Source organism: Sapajus apella, unplaced genomic scaffold, assembly GCF_009761245.1.
Source record: "Sapajus apella isolate SASKATOON/1434 unplaced genomic scaffold, GSC_monkey_1.0 scaffold32, whole genome shotgun sequence".
NCBI classification, from domain to species: Eukaryota; Metazoa; Chordata; class Mammalia; order Primates; family Cebidae; genus Sapajus; species Sapajus apella.
Genome location: NW_022436972.1, coordinates 14,573,826 through 14,594,479, shown reverse-complemented (window position 1 = coordinate 14,594,479; position 20,654 = coordinate 14,573,826). Strand labels below are relative to the sequence as shown.

Below are 20,654 nucleotides of genomic sequence, written 5' to 3'. Positions count from 1 at the left end.
GGTGGGAGACCACGCTTCAATGATCAGCGAGAAGGGGCACGGCCATCCTCCCAGACACCCCATGGGTCACCAGCACTTCAGGATCCCTCAAGCAAGGTGGTTCTCATCAAGAAGAAAGAGAAGCAGAGCAAAGAGTCTGGCTTCCACCCAAGGTCAAGTGTTCTCTTCAGATGGCATGCACCATACCCCTGCCCCCTTAGGAGCCCACTGGAGAGAGACGTGAACAGATCACTGCTTCCAAAAATAGAGTCGAGTTGATTACTTCCTTTGCACTGGAGCTTTGAATAGCGTCCCTCCGGGCCTCAGGAAACTGCAGAGAAAATCCCCAAGGTAGGAACTGCCTCTACGTTGTCTCCACAGGACCTTGATGACAGGGTTATCACAAGTCTTCAAAGAATCTACCAATCCGGGGTAAAGCACTTCCCAAAACTAACCTCAGCAGGCAAAGCAATCATCTCGCCAAAGAAGCCCAGGCACCCTCCAGGGGTCAGTCCCAATGTGTGTTTCACGGAGGGGAAGGTGGACCTCTAAGGCCCAGCTGCTGCCCCCAGCCCTGTGTCAGCTGCCTTCATAGCCAGGGAGGAAGTCACCTTGAAAGAAGCAGCCACTGGGCTGCGCGGCTGCAGCGGAGGAGAGGGCCAGCCACAGCACTGTGTCGGCGCCCTGGGCGTCGGAGCGCAGGCGGTCCCTGAACCTGGCATGGAACCCCGGCATCGCCTGCCTCACACCTGAGAAAAGGAAGGGGCAGGTGGGTTAGGACAGAATTCTCCAGCAAAGGTGGTTGACTTCCCTTACTAGAAAAAAAAAAAAAGTGTAAAAATGAAATTGGATCATAAACTGCTCTTTCTACTTAAAAGTAGCACTCACAAGCCATTCCAAAGAACCTTGTTAAAAAGCCCTCGAGGTGTCCCTGATGGGCCTGATTGAGTCCCCATGTCCCCGGGACACCAGCACGCAAGCCCAGCGCGAGAGCAGAGTCTCCAGCAGAGCCCCCCTTTCCACCCTAGGAGAGGATTCTAATAAGCGGTGGGGCCCACAATGAGACTGGGTCGAGCAAACCTTCACTCCGCCTCCTGGGTTCGGGTGCCCTCTCAAACCATCCTAGGCTCGGAGAAGCCCGGCTGTTGGTTCCTTGGACTGTTTTACTATTTTCCTCTTTTTAGGGAGGAGTGGATGAGGGGAGCTAATTCTTCATTTTCTCTGCCAAGCCCCTCGAGGTGCCCCTCCCTCTGCATCCCAGGGCTGCAGGGAGGTGTTTGCCTGGAGTAGCCTGCCCGGGCCTGGCCTGTGCCGCAGGTGGCCCCAAGCTGGCCGCTCCACCTGCCCACGCCTTCGAGGACCCAGCCACGGCTCTGGCTGCAGGCCACACACCATTTCCCACAGACCTCAGGGAACACAGTGTCTCCACAGTGAGCACATTGGGAAACAAAATAGTTCTCTCTTGAAGCCAAGGAAAGAAAAGAAACCAGAGAAAACAACTATTAAGAGCCTTACTGAGATCATGAGCTTTTAGAGATTGAAAGGATCACCTAAGCTAAGGCCCTCCTTTTTAAAATTAAACATCTTTTTTCTTTTTACAGAAGCAATACTTGTTAATTGTGGAAAAATCAGAATGCTCTGCTAGGCAAAAATGAAAAAATCTGAAAACCTGGTGGTGTATCACTCAGAGGTGACATATGTCCACATCCTCAGCCCTCGCAGGCCCCTGGGGCCACAGCCAAGGTCGTGTGCACCTGAGAGCCGCTCTCTAACCTGTGAGCAATACATGGTAGACCCAGATTACAGATCCCAGGAGAAGGCGTGCCAGGCAGATTTTAAACATCTTAGCTGATGTTGGGATTCTTAGAATGGTATCCTTGGAGGGTAAGAGGCTAGGGGTCCCCCATGGTCTCCTAGAATTCACCCTGGACAGGCAGAAGCAAGCATGTCTCCCATTAGGCAGTCAAAAGAATGGAGAAGCCACGCTCCCTGAGCACTCCCCTGGTGCACTTTGCTGAGAACATCCTTTTTGTATTTAAGACAGGAGGCTCTCATCTGTGCAGCAGAGGGCTAATTTCTGCCAAATCTCCAAGCTGGTCTCCATGGGATGTCACAAAGCACCAGTGTACACCTTCTGTAGGGATGTGGTAGTCACAAAAATAAGATCACAAGGTGTGTACTATTCGGGAACTTAGTGTCTTCATTTAATGATATAGTGCACACAGGGGTTTTTCCATAAGCATGATTGACAGCAGAGTCTTCAGCCCTAAACAGATTTCGCACAGGTGTTCCATAATTTATCAACTTCATCTCCTACCACCAGCACTGTGATAAGCAGTGCTTGTTTTCCCAATCCTTATTTCTTAGGATGAATTTCAATTCTGATATTCAGAAAGGCCGTGCCAGCAGTATGTGAGAGCCTAATCCCCAATACCTCCTGGCCAGGACCAGCTGGGAGGTCTTAGCCTCTCTGGGCCTCAGTTCCCTCATCTGTAAATGGGTATGATAACAGACAGGTGTGGCCACCCCATGGGGGCTGTTAGGATGAGTGAGTGAATCCGCAGACAGCACTGAGACCAGCTTTTGGCACCGCGGGTGCACCCTAGGGTGTGTGCTGTGGCTGCTGCTGCTTTTAGTTCCCTTATTTGTGGAGGAGGAAAGAGCTGCAGAGAGCTCAGGTGAGCTGCCCGAGCCCATGGAGTGAGGCAGACTGGAAAAAGAATTCTCCTTCCCTCCACCGCTGCCCCAACACGCTTCCAGATCATTCGAACTGTGTCCTTGTGGCTGTCATTTACCTTCAAGCATCATTATTTCCAGAAACCTGGGGAGTAGTGAGGCAGCCTGGGCCTCTCTCTCTGCCTTCCCTCAGGCCCTGCTCATTCCTGTCTGACATGGAAATGACCGTGGTCAACAGCTCCCTCTTGCCAGGATGCGCTGTAGTTAGGAGGGTGACCCAGCAGCGCCTGCTCTGGTTCCCACCATCCCCTTCCCTGACTTGCACAGGGCAAGCTGCAAGCAAAAGCTGTGTCTGCATGAGGCTTCCCCCAGGTGCAGTCCCAACGCGCCCCTGCCTAAATGGAAATGAAGCAACTCCTCAGTCCTCATTACACTAGTTTTAGGTCATTCCTGGGGAGAGTCAATCCTGCGGCTGCTCAGGTATTTTTAGATGAAAGGTAAGTGGCTCAGCAATTAAAGGCTATGACATACCTGGGGTGTCGGCCCAGCCAGGATGCATGGAAGAAAAATGGATGGCCGGGTGCCCTTGGGCCCACTGCTCCGTCAGAACCACTTGCTGCCTCTGGACAGGAGAGAGGGGGTGAACAGGAGAGAGGAGGCGCCATTAGGTACAAGGGCAGGAGATAAGCCTGCCCAGCCTGCATCTCTTACACTGGACTCTGCAGTATGTATGGCCCCTTGATATCACCCTTGTCCAGAATCACTCTTGACCCAGAAGGTCTGAGTAGGACCTAGAAGGCTCTCCCTCCTCCAAAGGAGGCGAAAACAAGCAACAAGCAAATCCAGCAAAATGCTGTGAAAGAGGAGAACAGCAGACCCACCACCCATGAAATTATGCCCTTCAGCACCCAGGTGTTCCTCGTCCACAGATTGCCTCTTTGACTCTATTCTTTGATGCTCAATGAGGGCAGGGGTGGTATCTGTCTTGTTCACTGCTGTACCTCAGGCCCCCAGCACAGACTGGCATGGAGTGGGTGTTCTGCTCATATGGGAATTAAGGCCAGGTGTGGTGGCTCACGCCTGTAATCCCAGCGTTTTGGGAGGCTGAGGCAGGTGGATCACCTGAGGTCAGGAGTTCAAGACCAGCCGGCCAACTTGGTGAAACCCCATCTCTACTAAAAATGCAAAAATTAGCCAGATGTGGTGGTGGGTGCCTGTAATCCCAGCTACTCAGGAGGCTGAGGCAGAACCACTTGAACCCAGGAGATGGAGGTTGCAGTGAGCCAAAAACAAACCCCTTCCCCCCCCCCCGGGGAAAAAAAAAAGAACTCCAATCAAAAAAAAAAAAAAAAAAAAAGGGAATTAACTCCTGCCTTAGGCAGAGCATAGCAAATGTACTGGGAACAATGTACTAGAAAATATACCGGTTATAGACATTAAAATCCTTAAATACTTCCCTTTCCCAGCTGCAGTCACACGACTGCCCGTCCCAGGGCAGTTTGAGCATGCTTAGCAGAGAACTCCATCTCTGGGCCTCATTTATCACAAGTGGACGGTTTCTTTCCATGTCCTCTGGGAAAACTAAAGAAGTGCGGCTCCTTCAAATGTCAGGATTTGGAGTCATGAGATGTAATTCACCAGGATTTGGTCTGCGGTCAGGGAGCAAAATTGGGCACACCTGGGGCATACAAGCAGACGTGGAGGCGCAGAGTCCCAGACAGGGCCCCCTTCAGAAGGCACACAGTACCGACAGGGAAAGCGGAGGGGCTGGCAGCCTTACAGACAATGTGGGCGCCCTACCAGGTGAATTTAAGGGCAAGAACTGTAAATATGGAAGTTATATATATCCGGCTTTTAAATATAGCTGTAATAAGCAGAGACACAGCAGTACAGGTTGAGCATCCTTCATCTGAAATGCTGAGGCCCAGAAGTGTTTCAAATTTCAGATTTTTTCAGATTTTGGAATATCTGCATATATATAATGAGATACCTTGGGGATGGAACTCAAGTCTAGACACCTTATACAAATAACCTGAAGGTAATTTCATAGAATATTTTAAAAATAATGTTGGAGCCGGGCGCGGTGGCTCAAGCCTGTAATCCCAGCACTTTGGGAGGCCGAGGCGGGTGGATCACGAGGTCAAGAGATCGAGACCATCCTGGTCAACATGGTGAAACCCCGTCTCTACCAAAAATACAAAAAATTAGCTGGGCATGGTGGTGCGTGCCTGTAATCCCAGCTACTCAGGAGGCTGAGGCAGGAGAATTGCCTGAACCCAGGAGGCGGAGGTTGCAGTGAGCCGAGATCGCGCCATTGCACTCCAGCCACTCCAGCCTGGGTAACAAGAGCGAAACTCTGTCTCAAAAAAAAAATAATAATAATAATAATAATAATAATGTTGTACATGAAACAAAAGGTGTGTTCATGGAACCATCAGAAAGGAAAGGTGTGGGATTTTCCACTCATGACATCATGTCAGCACTCACAATGATTTGGATTTTGGAGCATTTTGGATTTGGGATTTTCAGACGAAGGATGCTCAATCTGTAGAAATCTACTTTCTGTTCAGAGTAGTCAAGGGTTCTGGCCTCTGGCCTCTTCAGTCCCTCAAAATTCCATGTGCAGCCCTCCCAGTGAGCCTGGGCATCTGTCTAGCCAGGGAGCCAGAAGCTGCCCAGAGTAGAGAGGAGGGACCTCATTCTCTCTAAGCAGCACAGGACAGTGGATCTCCCTGCTAGGATTCTGTTCTGTTTGGGTCTGAGAAACATCGAGAGGAGACATGGCAGCTTTGTAGCTTCTCCTCGGATGCTGCTGAAAGCCCCCCAGGCCTGAGCAGAGCTGTGCTCCCCAAAGAGGGGCCCTCTTAGTCCGGAAACATTTTCAGGTGCTACATGAACTACTAAGGTCCAATTTCTGTGCATCCCAGAGTCAGCTTTCCTTGGAAGAGGGCCCGCACAGCCCGTGGGTAAAATGCAGTCTTGGGAAACCCACATCACGGACCTTGTTTTGTGCATAGACCATAGTTCCATCAAACGGTGTTCTTTCAGACTGGAGATCATCAGTGTTCAGTTTCTGAACCAACATTCCTCCTGAGGAGACGGTTATCTGCAATAAAGGTAACAGATTTACAAAGTAAAGCCTGTGACCCCTTCCACTCTTCGCCCTCTGTGGAGCAGTGAGTTTGCTATGGCTTGACACAGCACATGTATTCTCCCTCGGCTCTGGAGACCAAAAGTCTGAGATGGGGCTCATGGGGCTAAAATCCATGTGTCAGCAGAGCCGTGTCCCCTCTGCTGGTTTCAGGAGACTCCATCTTTTGCCTTCAGCTTCTAGAGGCTACTCCTCGGCTCACAGCCACATCGTCCACCCTCTGCTTCCACAGTCACTTCTCCCGTGACTCTGGCCCTCCTCCCTCCCTCCCTCCCATGGGACCCTTGAGACTCCATCAAGCCCACTTGGATACTCCAGGACATGCTCCTCATCTCAAGACCCTGAACTGAACTGCAGCTGCCAAGTCCCTCCTGCTATCTAAAGGTGACATAGTGACAGGTTCCAGGATTAGGATAAGAACTTTTGGTGCAGGCTAAGGGGGTATCATTATTCTGCCTATCACAGCAGACAGAAGGCAGCCTCCATCAACTGTCTTCTTCCTGCTTTCCCCAATGTATGGTATTTCAACCCACTGGGGGAGAACAGGCTCCAGTAGCCAGTCCCTTCCCCTCTGAGCAGGAGAATCCCCAGGAAAAGCACCACCACCCTGACCTAAGCGCCCTACAAGCCGCCCCTGCTCTTCAGAGGCCTCCCTCCCCAGTGCTTTGCCGACACCCATGTGACAGCTGGGGGTGGGGCCGGGGGGTTCAGAGAGGGCTAGGGTCTAAATGTTCTCTTGGTATGCCTCCACCTCCCTCTTGCCCTCCCCCTCCCTAACAGAATCAGGGTTTTGCTGTGGATGTGGACAGAATGGCCCCCTTAGGGTAGCCTGGCAGCAAACCTGGGCCCACCAACTTCCCATCAGGAGCAAAATCCATTACTCTCAAAATATCCCACAAGGTCAACTCACCACTCGGGGGTCGTATTCTTTCTCCAGCACAGGGATCAGGCTGGTCGTGAGAATGTACACACCTGAGACAGCACACAGCATCCCATGAGGGGCTGCAGGAAGCTCCACTCAGGAGGTCCTGCAGGGCTGATGTGGGGCCTGTCTGCCCACACCCACCCCCCTCAAGAGGGCAAGTGGCCACCTGAGGGGCAGGCCCTCCTGAGGATCCTTTTCCCAGAACTGGAAGGAAGATGCCTTAGAGCCTCCTGTACCAACAGGAAAAGATGTCCACACTACAGATATGCAGGAAGGGAAAAGAAAACTGCCAAACAGCGGGTGGATCCACTTTGCAGAAGAGAAAATGCATCTACGTGTCCAGTCTGTGCACAGAAAAATGTGATGATGAAATTAGCAATACTGCTTAGGTCTCCAGCAGGGAATTCAGTAAAACTTTTCCTTCCTTTGCTATACATACCTGCACTGTTTGGATTTGAGTATTTTTAGTGAGGATATATAACTTTATGGTTATATCTTCAATCAAGAAATATACATATAGCATTTCTAATGGAATGAGAAAATCACTGAAGTGTATTTGACATGGAGAGACATTCCTAATATACGGGATGAGAAGTTACAGAACGGTGGGAAAACCACCATTCCATTTTGGTGAGGAAAGATGTGTCAAGATGAAGAGAAAGTGTCTGCAAGGATGAGACTGGTGCCCTGAACGGTGACAATGCTCATCTCTGAACGGTGGGATTATCACTTCTACATATTTCTTATACGTTCTATATTCTCCTTATGCATACCTGTATATATTTTTTTAAACAATGAGCACATATTACCCTGTGCTAAGAGGGTAATATGGGGAGCATTTAAAGCCCCTTATCCCAAAGTGAGGCAGGAATCTAGTTAAGGGCTTCAAGTGGCGAGCCCTGGGCTCTTTTCTGGGCTACGCCATGGAGCTTCTGTGTGACGAGCTGTCACCACCGCTTCCTGTACCGCCCGTGACGTGGCCTGCACCCAGCCTGCAGGAGCTTCCTGACATCATGGGAAGGGTGCTGGAGGCAGATCCAGGGGCCTGTCTCTCAACCCTGGCTCTGGCACCTACCAGCGGTGTGACCATAGGCAAGCGCCATGGCATTTTCAGGAGATAATAGCTGGCCAGCCCACCTCACAGGATCAGATGAGTTTGTGGTGGAATAAAAATGTGTGCATGTTCTGTGAGGACTGGAAAGTTCTCTGGGCAGGCCGAATTTGTCCTGCTCTTGCTGTATTATCATTTGCGATTCTGAGTTGTGACTTTCATCCCAGACAGCATGCTTAGTTGTTAATGGCGCAATTTATTTGGAGGAGCCTGCCTTGTTCGTATTTGTGGATTTGTAAAGTCTCCTGAACCCTGGGTCGCTAATAGCTATTAACCTCCAGCCAGTGGTCTTGGACTTTCTTTGTATTCACCTCCGGTGGCTTTCTCTGTGATTTAATTTATGACAAGTAGAAAGGACTTCTGCCAAAAGCGATCTGCCCCATCAGCCTGCCCTGACGGGTTGTCATAAATAGCTCTTGCGAGGAAGGGAAATGAAAGCCGGCGGCTGGGCTGGCTCTGCTGCCTGCTGAGGGCACCTCCTCTCTCCTCTCAGAATGGTGAGAGCTGGGGTAAGCCCCTTTGCACCTGTCATCCCTGCCTGGGAGGTGCTCGGCTCTCATTCCCAGTCACCTGCAGGAGGGCTGGCCAGGCTGTTTGTCCCTGCCAAGTACTCTGTCCTCTAGGGGACAGCCAGGTAACAGATGCTTTAAAAAAAAAAATCCTAGAGAACCAGCACAGTTTCTAGCAGTGGGCCTTTCCGATCTTTTTTAAAGTCTTTCTCCCCAAGTCTACAAAAGGTTCCCATGCTCACCCAGCCCCCAAAGGGAGCAGAGCTGAGACAGTGCAAGTTTCTGCTCACTTCTAGCTTCCTGGGTCACCAAAACATGCCTAATTCTTCACGTCCAGCAGGCATTCCTCCCCCATGAGATGACAAAGCAGCTGTCTTCCTAGCTACAAGCAATATATAATCCTCCAACCTCCGGCAGGCCTTCTGAGACCCTTCCTTTCCAGGCCAGCAAAGAGAAACACAATAATAATCTGCTAAAATAATACAGTACATAAGTACGTAAGTGCATACATATGTGTGTACACATGGATGTATGTGTATATATGTAACCTATTAATGAAAGAATTAGAGTTACAGAATCCCAGAGAGGTTCAGTGACTTATCCAAAGTCACAGCAAATTCATACAATGTGGAAAACAGAGGGCAGATCTCCCTTTTCTTGGGTCGTTTAGCATGCTGCATGCCAACCTATGCCAGGGAGAAGGAAGGTGCCCATCATCTGCAAGTCTTTCTTTCCTCAGTGAACATGGCACCAGCTGCTCCTTGCCCAGCTCACACGGATCCAAACAGGGGCCTGTCATTAACACATGAGCCAGCGTCACTCTCCTGCCCCCAAAGTCCTTTAACACTCTGGTTCCCCAACGAATCAAGCAAAAACTCAGCCTCGTCCAGTAAACTTCTTTGGGAGACATGCCCGATTCCCTCTCTTTAGGTAGGCCCCAAGTACATCCTGTTTATAACAACAAACACGAAACCTGAGTCTTTGACCTAGGCCAGGCTGGGTTTGTCCCATGTGGCCTTGACCCCACAGGCTCTCCTGGGGTCTGGGCCAGGAGGGTGACACCTGGTCCAAGCTGTCCCAGCCGAACTCTCTGTGCAGGATTGTGAACATGGGACGCTGAACAGAGGACAGGTGACTCAGTGGCAGCCATATGGGACCCAGACGCAAGGAAAAGCAGAGACGGGGAGTGAACAAGGCAGTTGTGGTAAGAGTCCATGGACAATAGTCCCAGGGAAGCAGAAGGTCCCCTCAGCTGTTGACAGATCTCCGGTCCTGTCCCTGGCCCCCCAAGCCCAGCTGTACCTCTGCCACTAAGTTCTGTAAGGGCTGCTCTTGCAGCCCATTGATAAATCATTTTTTTGTCTAGTCTTCCTGTGTGGGGTCCTGTTACTTGTGACCGCACAAACCCTAAGACACTTGGCTTGTCTCAGGAAGACCACCAGTTCTCCTGAGATAACCAGCTACCCTTTAAAATAAGAATGTCTCACCAGGCGCACAATGGCTCACACCTGTAATCCTAGCACTTTGGGAGGCTGACACTGGTGGGTCACTTGAGGTCAGGAGTGGAGTTCGAGACCAGCCTGGCCAACATGGCGAAAGCCCATCTCTACTAAAAATACAAGAATTAGTTGGATGTGGTGGCAGGCACCTGTAATCCCAGCTACTCAGGAGGCTGAGGCAGGAGAATTTCTTGAATCTGGGAGGTGGAGGTTGCAGTGAGCCGAGATCGTGCCAGTTATACTCCAGCCTGGGCAACAGAGTGAGACTCTGTCTCAATCAATCAATCAATAAAAAAATGTCTCTGGACAGACAGGTTAGGCATGCCTCTAAATGGTTAATGGGTGTTTTTAGTCATTCATAGCCTTGTGTGAACCAGTTCAACAACTTCCTTTCCTCTAAGACTTCCTATTAATATCAGGGACATTTGGGTGATTCAAGGTTTTGATGAGAGAAAGCGAGAGATATTTTAGAGTACTGAATCCCACGGGAGCGCAGGCCTGGGTGGAGGGAAGGCATCTTCAGCTACTGGAAAAGTTGCCCAAGGTTAGTCCTGCTCCCAGTAATAAGGAAAATAATTCATTATCATTAAGACTCATTAGTATTTTTAATTTACGCAATGCCTTTCTTCCAAGGACCTCATTATGTCGATGGGAGGTTCATTACGAGAAAGAGATCTGGGAGTGGAATTTATGTTGGACACAGTCTTCTAAATTTGGCAACAAGAACTTTTATCACATGGGTACATGACTCGAAGCAAATCTATCAGCTAATTAAGAAGGGAGGTAAAACTGTGTCAAGCCCAGGTAACGCTAAAGGAGAGATGCCGCGTGTTCTTAGAGCACTGTGAAACCCATGTTTGCGTCCTCCAAATATTAAATTCATCGTGTTTCTCAAATTATAAGGTATCTTATGACATTTTAATAGCATTAAAGGTAATTATTTTTAATGCAAAAAATATATTACAATTTTTAAACTTAGCATGGAAATCTGATTGGCATTCCTATTAAGAAATCTTCAAAGCCACCTTGAATTAAAGCTACTTTGGTTACTGGCCAGTGGGTTGTGTACTTCCGTCCATTCTGTCTGACAGAGAAAATCATTGTCCTGTTATTGCTGGGAAGTTTCTGGTGTCAATTTTAAAGGAGCAGACAGCTGCACTGGGGAACACCGTTTGGTATTTCTTTTGTAATGGTAACAAAAATATCCCATAGCGAGCCTGGGGGCTCACACACTAATCTCACTAATTATATAAAGATGATTTCAAAGATCACATTACATCACATTACCTGGAGAAGCCAGAAAGACAAGAGTCCCAGAGAAAATGAGCTATTAGAAGACATTCGAGGCACTGGCCTCTTATGGAGTATTCTTGGTTTAGGCTCAGAGGGTCGTCAGCATGAGTCACGCCTTCCCCTTTGCCCCCAACCTCAATTCATCCCCACCACCTTATCCAGTTTCATGGACTGAACAAGTATTTATCAAGGGCCTGCTGAGTGCCAGACCCAGTGCTAAGTACTCAGGATACAGTGAGGGCTCCCTGGCCTCTCAGTGCCCACCAGGCATTCCCAGGCATTATACGTGTTACTACGTGACTAACCCACACTCATGATCGAGGTAAGTGCTCGGCTGCTATGGGCACGTGGGGGTTCTGCATGAGCTGTGAAGGGATATTTCAGCTAAGACCTGGAGGAGAGGTGGGAAAAGGCAGGTGGAGGGCTGGGGATGGGACGGAGGGCTGCAGGTATGGAGCACAGCCTGTGCAAAGAGGCCCTGAGGCTGGAGAGTGCAACCAGGGCAGCTGCAGCCAAGTGAGCACGGCAGGGGGTAGGGCAAGGTGAGGCTGCAGCTCCAAGGGCAACGCCACATTCACTCACCTCGTGTGAAACCAAGGGGTGACTTTAAGCAGAAGGAAACAGATTTGCATGCATAAGGATCACACTGTCAGCCTTATGCATGCACTGAAGCTATGCATGCACTGAAGTCAGCCACACTGAAGCTTCTGTTAGGGAGGTGAGTGCAAGGGGGAACACAGGGCCCCCATATTACTCCACCACATCACAGTGACTGCAGTGGCTTGGGCAGCACGGTCGCAGTGGAGCTGAAGAGCAGGAGACAGACTAGAGACAAGCTGTACAGGGAGTCCAAAGGCACGGTCATTGCCTGGATATGGGAAGTGAGGGGGTGTCAAGGATGAGTGGTGATGGACACGATGCTGGCCACTGGGGGGTCCATTAGAGGAGCAGACTGGTGAGGGACTAATGGTTCAGTTTCAGGCCCGCTGAGTCTGAGCTGTGGGATCTGGGCCTGGAGCTCAGAAGAGAGATCTGGGCTGGAAGGAGGCCCTTGGGAGCCAGGCACACGATGGCATTTGGGGCAAGGATGAGATCCTCACGGAGAGTGTGGGAGGAGGAGAAAGGAAGGTGCAGGATTGGTCTGGGAGAGACCTCAACATTTAAAGTCCCTGCAGACATGCTGGCTAAGGAGGCTGAGAAGGAGCAAACCCCTGAAGTTGGAATTGCAGGCAGCTCGGAGGCCCTCATGCCATGGGAGCATGGACAGCTGTGCCCAGTGCTGCTGATGGACGTGATAGAGGCATGCCCTCTGGAAGCAGGAACATCAGGGTCATAGGTGACCTCAGCACGAGAGTGGCCAAAGGTGAGGGAGATAAGCAGAATGAGTGAGCTGCAGGATGCCTGGGACTGCAGGTGGAGAGGCTGGCTGAGGAACTGCTGTGGAGGCTCTTCTCCAGGGCCTAGCCAGGTGACTCATGTCACTCCTGCTGTCACAGCTGCAGCATCAGGGGTCCTGCGTGCTTCACTGAGACATGAAAGAACCTGCTTTACTGCAGGGGGAACCAAATGTGGGCACTTGGGCCTCAGCTCATTAAAAAGACAAAGGTGCTTATTTGGGATTTTGTTTCTAAAACTCCCCAAATGAATGCTTGTTACCAGCATGCCTTTAAAACACTCACCAAATCCCTGCTAGATAATTAGATAAGGTTCTGGCCCACGGGAGGACTTGGATTTGGAGTCAGTGCCCTTAGGCCAAGAGACCTAGAAGGGTAGACACTGCAGAGCCCAGAGAGACCCCCGTACTGCCACAGGGCTGCTCAGAACGAAGAGCGCGCTGCACAGTGCGGCCCAGGAAGCTCAACTCTGGGGAGCTTTTGTGTTTAATCAGAAGCAGCTTCCACGGCTGGCAGAAAACAGAAAATCAATGGAAAAATGATCTGACTTCTGAGATTGTTCATTGTCCCTCCTTAGGAGGGCTCCCAGTGCAGTTTAAACCAAGAGCCTCACCTGGGGCTCAAACCCTTCTAGGGGTCGAGGGGAAGGAGGGTTCCTAGAAGCTCCAGACTCCACCAGCCTCCCCTGTGGTCTGAAATCTGCCTCCACCTCAAGCTGGAGAGGACAGAGTCTCCCCAACAGCAGCTCAGTTGTTACTGAGGAAGAGCACCAAGAAACAATCAAAATGAATAATACTCCTCTTACGACGGAACAGACTCACTACATGCCAGGCATTGTGCTGAAAGTTACAATGCTTTCTTTTTTTCTTGTTCATATACATAACTACTTTTTTTTTGGAGACGGAGTTTTGCTCTTATTGTTCAGGCTGGAGTGCAATGTCATGATCTCAGCTCACCTCAACCTCCACCTCCTGGGTTCAAGCGATTCTCCTGCCTCAGCCTCCCAAGTAGCCTCCCAGGCATGAACCATCATGCTAATTTTTTATTTTTAGTAGAGACAGGGTTTCTCCATGTTGGTCAGGCTGGTCTCGAACTCCTGACCTCAGATGATCTGCCTGCCTCAGCCTCCTAAAGTGCTGTGATTACAAGCGTGGGCCACCTTGCCTGGCCTAATTTTTTTTAACATAAAGTAAAATCTCGTGTGTGTGTGTGTGTGTGTGTGTGTACACAGTTCTGAACTGTGACAGATGCAGAGTTGTGTAACAATGCATTAGCCTGTGGTGTGACTGAGAGGAACTCTATCACCCCAGATGTTCCCTCACAGCCACTCACATTCCTTTGTAGTCACACCTTCCTCCTGCTCCCCACCACCCCCTAATCCCACCCCAGCAGCCTCTGACTTCTTCTTGGTCCCCTTGGTTGCCTTTTCCAAAATGTCCTATAAATGGAATCAGTCTGCACCCCTTGGGGTCTGGCTTGACTTTGGTTGATGCATCTAAGAGTCACTCACATTGTTCTGTACGTCAACATTTTGTGCCTTTTTATTGCGGAATAGCATTCCGTTCAATGGAAGTACCAGTTTATTCACCACATGAAGAACATCTATGCTGACTCCAGTTTCAGGCAATTATGAATAAAGCTGCTATAACATTCACGTGCATATTTTTGTGTGCACACAGGTTATTTCTCGAGTTAAATAACCTACAAGTCTTTTTTAAAATCTTCACTTCTGGCCCCTAAAAGTATCGTCATCCCCATTTTACAGAACGGAAGGAAGGTGTGGGGAGTCTGAGGACATTCATAGAGTCAGGTAACTGGAGGAGCTGGACAGCCCCAGTCAGTGCAGTCAGTGGGACTGAGCGCCTCCTGAGAGCCAAGTGGATTCCACCCTCAAGGATCCACGCTCTGTGCGAGGAATCCCCCCATCAGCAGGTGGCTTCTACTGAGCCATGACAGGCACACAGAGGAGGCTGCAGGAGCCCAGGGGGGTGCACCTGACCAGGCTCCGGGTGGGGAGGAATGTGTCTAGCAGAGTCACAGAGGAGCAGTACGAGTTACTCAGGTGGAGGACTTTCCCGGCAAAGGAGCAGCAGGACAAAAGCAGGGAGGTGGCACTGCCAGTGGCAAGTTCCAAAGTAAGAGGCTGATGGCTAGAGGGTTCATGTAGGAAAATAACAGGAATACATTTGGACAGGAGGTGGGGTCTGCTAACAAAGGACTTCGATTCCAAGTTAAGGAATCTGGATGTTAAGCAACATTAGCTGCCATTTCTACAGTGCTATTTCCCAGGCTCTGTGCCTCTCTGGTAGCCTTGAAGGTTTGTGACCTGGAAGGAAATCTTAGGAACAAAACGGTGTGTGAGGAAAGCTCAGAGTAAAGGTTATTGACAGGTAAGAATGCCTGGCACCAAATGCATGCCCTGTCTAAGGAAGCATTCTGCCTAGGAAGCACTGTTCTCTGTTTTCCTCTGAGTCTCCGTACCAATCTCCCTTCATGGATGAAAAGAGAACTTTACCATACGACTACTGAAATTGTGTATATGTCTAATGCCCCCACAAGGCCAGCAGTCCATTCCATTTCTCGATCCCTATAACTGGCCACAGCATCTGGCATAAAATGGACCCTTTATAAATGTTTATGGAACAGGCCGGTTGTGGTGGCTCACGCCTGTAATCCCAGCAATTTGGGAGGCCGAGGCAGATGGATCACCTGAGGTCAGGAGTTCGAGACCAGCTTGGCCAACATAGTGAAATCCTGTCTCTACTAAAAATAAAAAAATTAGATGGGTGTGGTAGTGTGCACCTGTATTCCCGGCTACTCAGGAGGCTGAGGCAGGAGAATTGCTTAATTGCTTGAACCTGAGAGATGGAAGTTAAAGTGAGCTGAGATCGTGCCACTACATTCCAGCCTGGGTAACAGAGCGAGACTCCATCTCAAAAAAAAAAAAAGTTTCTGGAACAAATAGGGTGCCTTTGTTCACTCGGTATTTTGATTAATAAATAGTTACCATATTAAACTCACAGGACCCATTTTCAAAGAATTAGAATGTAAAAAAAAAATCTTGCGACAGATTATTGTTCAACAATATTCATTCTCTCCTCGCCACCTCTGTGGGAGAAACATACGTCTCTGATGCTTGATTTGGGGCTCCGTGAAATGGTTTGCTTTGATTAACTGGATATCTACTGATTTCTGGATTGGTTAACTGGACATCTACTGATATCCAGTTAATCACAGGGGCTTGGATGCAAGCAGAGGCTTGGAATTGCTTGCACACCTGGGCCTCTGTCGTTGCCCTGAGAGTACAGCTTGGTCAAGGAGGATGCAAGACATCTGGCACACACTCCATACCAAACCTGCAGCTTGGAGACACACAGCTGAGCCCGGCTGAGATCAGCCTGCCCAGTGGGTCTGCAGAAGAGTCAGCAAAAATGCATGCTTATCGCTGTACGCCCCTGAGGTTCTGGAGTTGTTTCGTAGCAATAGCTAACGATACAACCCTACACTAACCCATTTTGTTATCCTTTGTTTATGAAGTGAATCACAAACTGGTTTCAGACTACCTCTGAGCCTGCTTCCTCATTTATAAAATCTGTAAAATGGTTATGAGACTGAATGAGAGCATCCAAGAAGAGCCTTCAGTGCAGCCCAGGGCACATGGACTGTGCTCAGCGTGTGCTGTTGTTATGAAGGCATCTCTGGACCTGGGATCCCTGTGTCGAACAGCAGCTCTCACTAGGCACTGGGACGTGCCCCTGAGGAGGGCGCCACGTAACAGAATGTCAAGAGACAACACTCTGTCTCCTGACGTATGTCCTTCCAAAGTGACCTAAGGCGAACTTCCTCTCCTTCTGCCAAAGAGCTAAGGCACTACTGCTTGTTTATCACAGTCAATTAATTGGTGACGCAGCTGTCCTGGTAGAGATAGAATCAGTGTCCTCGTCTTGTGTCCTGTGGTGAGAGAGGCTAAGATGCGGGTGAGAGTTTTAATCTGCTAACGCTAGGCTGTGCCAGGCTGCCAGCAGGGCACTTAGCTCAGCCTCCCCGTCCTCCCCCTCCCATCTGTCTTCACTCCTCATGGACTCTTAATGCCACTGAATGCTAACAGGGAAAACGTATGTGACTGGAGGAGACCTGAAACAAAGGGGTGACTGCCACCCAACAGAAGCTGTCTCCTGTGATCTCTCCCTCTCTGTGGCTCATCTGCCCACCAACCCACCCAGGGCAGCTCACTTTTGTCCCTCAGAATAAGCTATGAAAACCTCTCCAGGCCCCACCTGCCCTGCAAAAGGTTAAGAATTATTCTTTCCAAACTATCTAATTCATACACTGTGATGTCTCAACAAAGCCGTGTGCAAGCATGGGCGCTGAAAGCATTTTGCATTTAACTATTCCACCAGCTTCAAAACCCTTAGGATCTGGTGAAATCCTGCAAATGCTGAGGTTTATGCTCTCCTCAGAGTATCAGGAACCTTCTGGTGTTTGGCTGGAGATTGCAAATGTTTCTGACGGCTCATATGAATCTTAGAAAATAGAAAACAACCTATCCCACATTACATAATCAGGCCAGGAAAACATGTTTCATATTAGAAAGGCAGCCAGCAATTTCCCTGGACTCAGACAGAGGTCCGGGTTTTTTGTCTGGCCTGGTTCTGCTGAGGAATCGTGGCACTTTAACCTCTCTGTATCTCCTCATCTCTCAAGCAAAGACCCATGGAGCTGCCCCTCTGTGCTGGCATGCCTCTTTGTGTACTATTTCTTTCGCTTGAGAGAAGATGAATAAATATCCAAGCCCGGGAATTATTACGCTTCTCAGAGAGATTGGAATGATCAATAAGATGCTTCTAACACAAATAGGATATGAAAATGGAGAGATAGCAAGGTCTTTAGATGCAGGCTGGATCCTTACAAAGGTGCAACATAATCAGCTGCATAATCAGACAGACAGTCCCTTTACAGTCTATCAAGCCTGTCTATGTTCCCAAGCAAGGTCAAGTTCCTCAGATTACCCTCCTTTTCACCTTCCAAAACCTTTGGACTTCTCTGAAAGGTGACCCCAGCCCCAGCCTCCCCTGGCTCAGCTGCTCACCCACTCCCAGTACTCTTTAGCACTTATTTAGGATAACACGATGATGGGGTGAGGGAGGACATGCTGGGGTGGGTGGAACTGTGCGCTGGTGATGAACATGGGCTGTGGAGGAAGTCAGACCAAGGTTCACATTCTAGCTTCTCCACTTGACCTTGGGCAAGTGAAACAATCTCTCTCAGCCTCAGTTTCCCTATCTGTAATGTAGGAATACCTCCATCATAGCACTAAATGTGAGAGAGAGAGAGAGAGTGTGTGTGTGTGTGTGCGCGCGCGTGCACAAGCATGCACAACTCTCACTTACGCCCCGGCAGTAAACACTTGGCACAATTTTGTCAGACGGTGGGCAGATGGGTGAGCGAAAGAGCTGGCTTCATCCTGCAAGGTCACACAAAGCCCAGCACTCAGAAGGACCCTGCACATGGTTTAATGCTCTGTTGTCGCTACATTGAAATCCTTAATTTTTGAACATGGAGCCTCACATTTCCATGTGGTGCCGGGCTCTGCAAATTATGTAACCAGTTCTGCCAAATAGTGCCTCAGGGGTCAGCTGTGGCACTCTGGGAGTCTCAGCTGTCCCATCGAGTTGTGAACCAAACTCTAGCATGACCCCACATTTTGGTATTTTTGGTAATTTCGGCAAGCATACCACATTTGGAACAAAGTCAGCGATGAAAATATTTTGTAGTAAATGTGTCATTTCATACAAGCTTCCAGGTATTTCTTTTAAAAAATGCAACCTCATCACTTGGGAGAAAGCATCTTCCCACTCCTAGCCTTTCTTTCCTTGATAAGAGAGTGCAATTAGGGTGAGTCCTTTCTCCCTAGGACCTTCTTCCATCTGCCAGGGAGGTGGAGCACATTTCAACAGTAAATTTAGGCTGGATGCACTGACTCACACCTGTAATCCCAACACTTTGGGAGGCTGAGGCAGGAGGATTGCTAGAGGCCAGGAGTTTGAGACCAGCCTGGGCAACACAGTGAGAGCCCACCTTCACAACAACAAAAATTTTTAATTAAAAAAATTAGGCATGGTGGTACATGCCTGTAGTCCTAGTGACTTGGGAGGCTGAGGTGGGAGGACTGCTTGAGCCCAGGAGTTCGAGGCTGCAATAAGTCATGATCACATCACTGCACTCTAGCCACGGAAACAGACCAAGATCCTGTCTCAAAACAACAACAACAACAACAGTAAATGTGGGGATAACGAGCAGGGCTTGCTCAGTTCTCTTCCTCCCTTTCTCTTCTTTCTGGGAGGAGTCCTGCTCTTCTTCCCCCAGAAAGAAGAGCAGGTGACCAGGTAGGTGAATCCTTCTCCTTCTTGGGTTCCATTATGAGGAAACCCATTTGGCTCTTGCACTGAGCCATGCCTTTCAATCAGCCTTGCCATAACAACAGTGATACACTGGCTTTCAACTGTTATTCCATCGGCTCACTCCTCAATTTGCTCAGCTCTTGGTTGGGAACAGGGTTGCTATATAGTGGATATCCTCAGTGACTCCAACAACCACTCAAACCCCTGCCATCCATCTTGTGGCCCAGAACAATACTTAATTAAAACACCCCCCTCATTACAAAGAAGTAAGATAGATCCTGGGAAGAGTCTTAGATTCACTGCATCTCAAAACTAAAAGGCAGCAAGATAATCTACTCCAGACCCCTTGGCTCAAGGAGAAAATCCAAGGAGACTAAAAGCATGGTACATCAGTTCTCAATTTTTAGTGCACATCAGAATCATCCAGAAGGCCTGTCAAAATGGATTTAAATTCTTAGCCTCATTCCAGAGTTTCAGAATCTGTAGATCTGGGTAGGGAATCTAAGATTGTGCCTGTCTACCAAGTTCCCAGGTGATGCTGATGCTGCTGGTCTGGGAATCCCACTTTGAGAGCCACTGGCCTGGTATAAAATGACTTCACTCTATTATTACAGAGTAGCAACCAGGGCCCAGGTATCCTGTGCTCTAGCCAATGCCCTTCTCAGTCCATCTTCTTGCCCATTGGATGCACCTTCCTCAGCCCTGGCTGGAAGTTTCCTTGGCTGTAGTTTTTATATTTACACTCAACACTTAAGCTGAACTTGGTCTCCTCTTCAAAATAATATCTATAAAAAGCCTTGAGCGGGAGATCCAAGATGGCCGTTTAGGAACAGCTCAGGATTGCTGCTCCCAGTGAAAGCGCAGAGGGTGAGTGGACGCCGCGTTTTTATTGCCCACAGACTAGGAAATTCCCGGGCAGAGGTGCTCCACGGTCGCCAGCGCGGCTGTTGCGGCCAGCGTGGCTGTGCCGGCCAGCGCCGCTGCTTTGCCCCGCGCGGCTGCTTTGTCGGCGCCCCGGAGCCGCGGTTCTCCGTACAAAATACACCGCTCCGGGTGCCCTTTTGGCTGGCGATTGGAGCCACGGGAAGTCGCCCATATGCTGGTTCAAAAAGGGGACTGAGCAGAGAACCAAGACAGTAGATTCCAGGGCCAAAAAAGAAAAAAAAAAAAAGCGCCACAAACCTCAGTGCCGCTGTTTAAGCCGTCCCAGTGAGTGGCCGCAGCGGAAAACAAACAGACCCTGGCGCCTCTTCAACAGGCGACTGGAACACCAACTTAAAAAAGGCTCTGAGGCAGGGAGCCAGGCGATCAGGCTCGGCTGGCCCCACCCCCACAAAAGAACAGCAACCAGAAACTCTGGATTGAGAGTTTCACAGCAAGCGCAGCTGAACCCGGGACGGTCCAGCTCTGTGGGGGAGGGGCGTCCGCCATTACCAGGGAGCCCGCCGTTGCCAAGGCAACCCGCCATTGCTGAGGCAGCCCGCCGTTGCCAAGGCAACCCGCCACAGCAGAGACTCCGCCCCAACAGAGGCGGGCCACCATCGCCAAAGCAGTTCTAACTACACCCATATAAACAGGACTGCAGGGAAGCTCACTCGGCAGCGGGACGGAGCCCACAGCAGCTCAGCAAAGCTGCTATAGGCCGACAGTGACTAGGCTGCCTCTTTGCTGGGCTGGGCAGGTCTGAAGGAAAAAAAGAAAAAAAGAAGGCGGCAG

General features: G+C 49.7%; 1 protein-coding gene across 6 annotated transcripts in view; it reads right to left on the bottom strand.

Moving 5' to 3' along the window:
• Positions 1-20,654, bottom strand: part of DHRS12 (dehydrogenase/reductase 12) — a 46,356-nt gene that overhangs the window by 2,683 nt on the left and 23,019 nt on the right. For 4 of the 6 annotated variants that reach the window (XR_004273896.1, XM_032294565.1, XM_032294564.1 and 1 more), the window contains 4 exons: positions 6,717-6,778; positions 5,657-5,761; positions 3,187-3,277; positions 591-728 (listed from right to left, as the gene is read on the bottom strand). Coding sequence is in view for 4 of the 6 variants with exons in the window: in XM_032294565.1 (XP_032150456.1) it covers positions 591-728; positions 3,187-3,277; positions 5,657-5,761; positions 6,717-6,778 (396 nt within the window). In the remaining 2 variants the exon portion in view is untranslated. Of the gene's footprint in view, positions 1-434; positions 729-3,186; positions 3,278-5,656; positions 5,762-6,716; positions 6,779-20,654 lie in introns of all 6 variants that reach the window. The other 2 variants (XR_004273897.1, XM_032294566.1) reach the window with 2 other exon arrangements.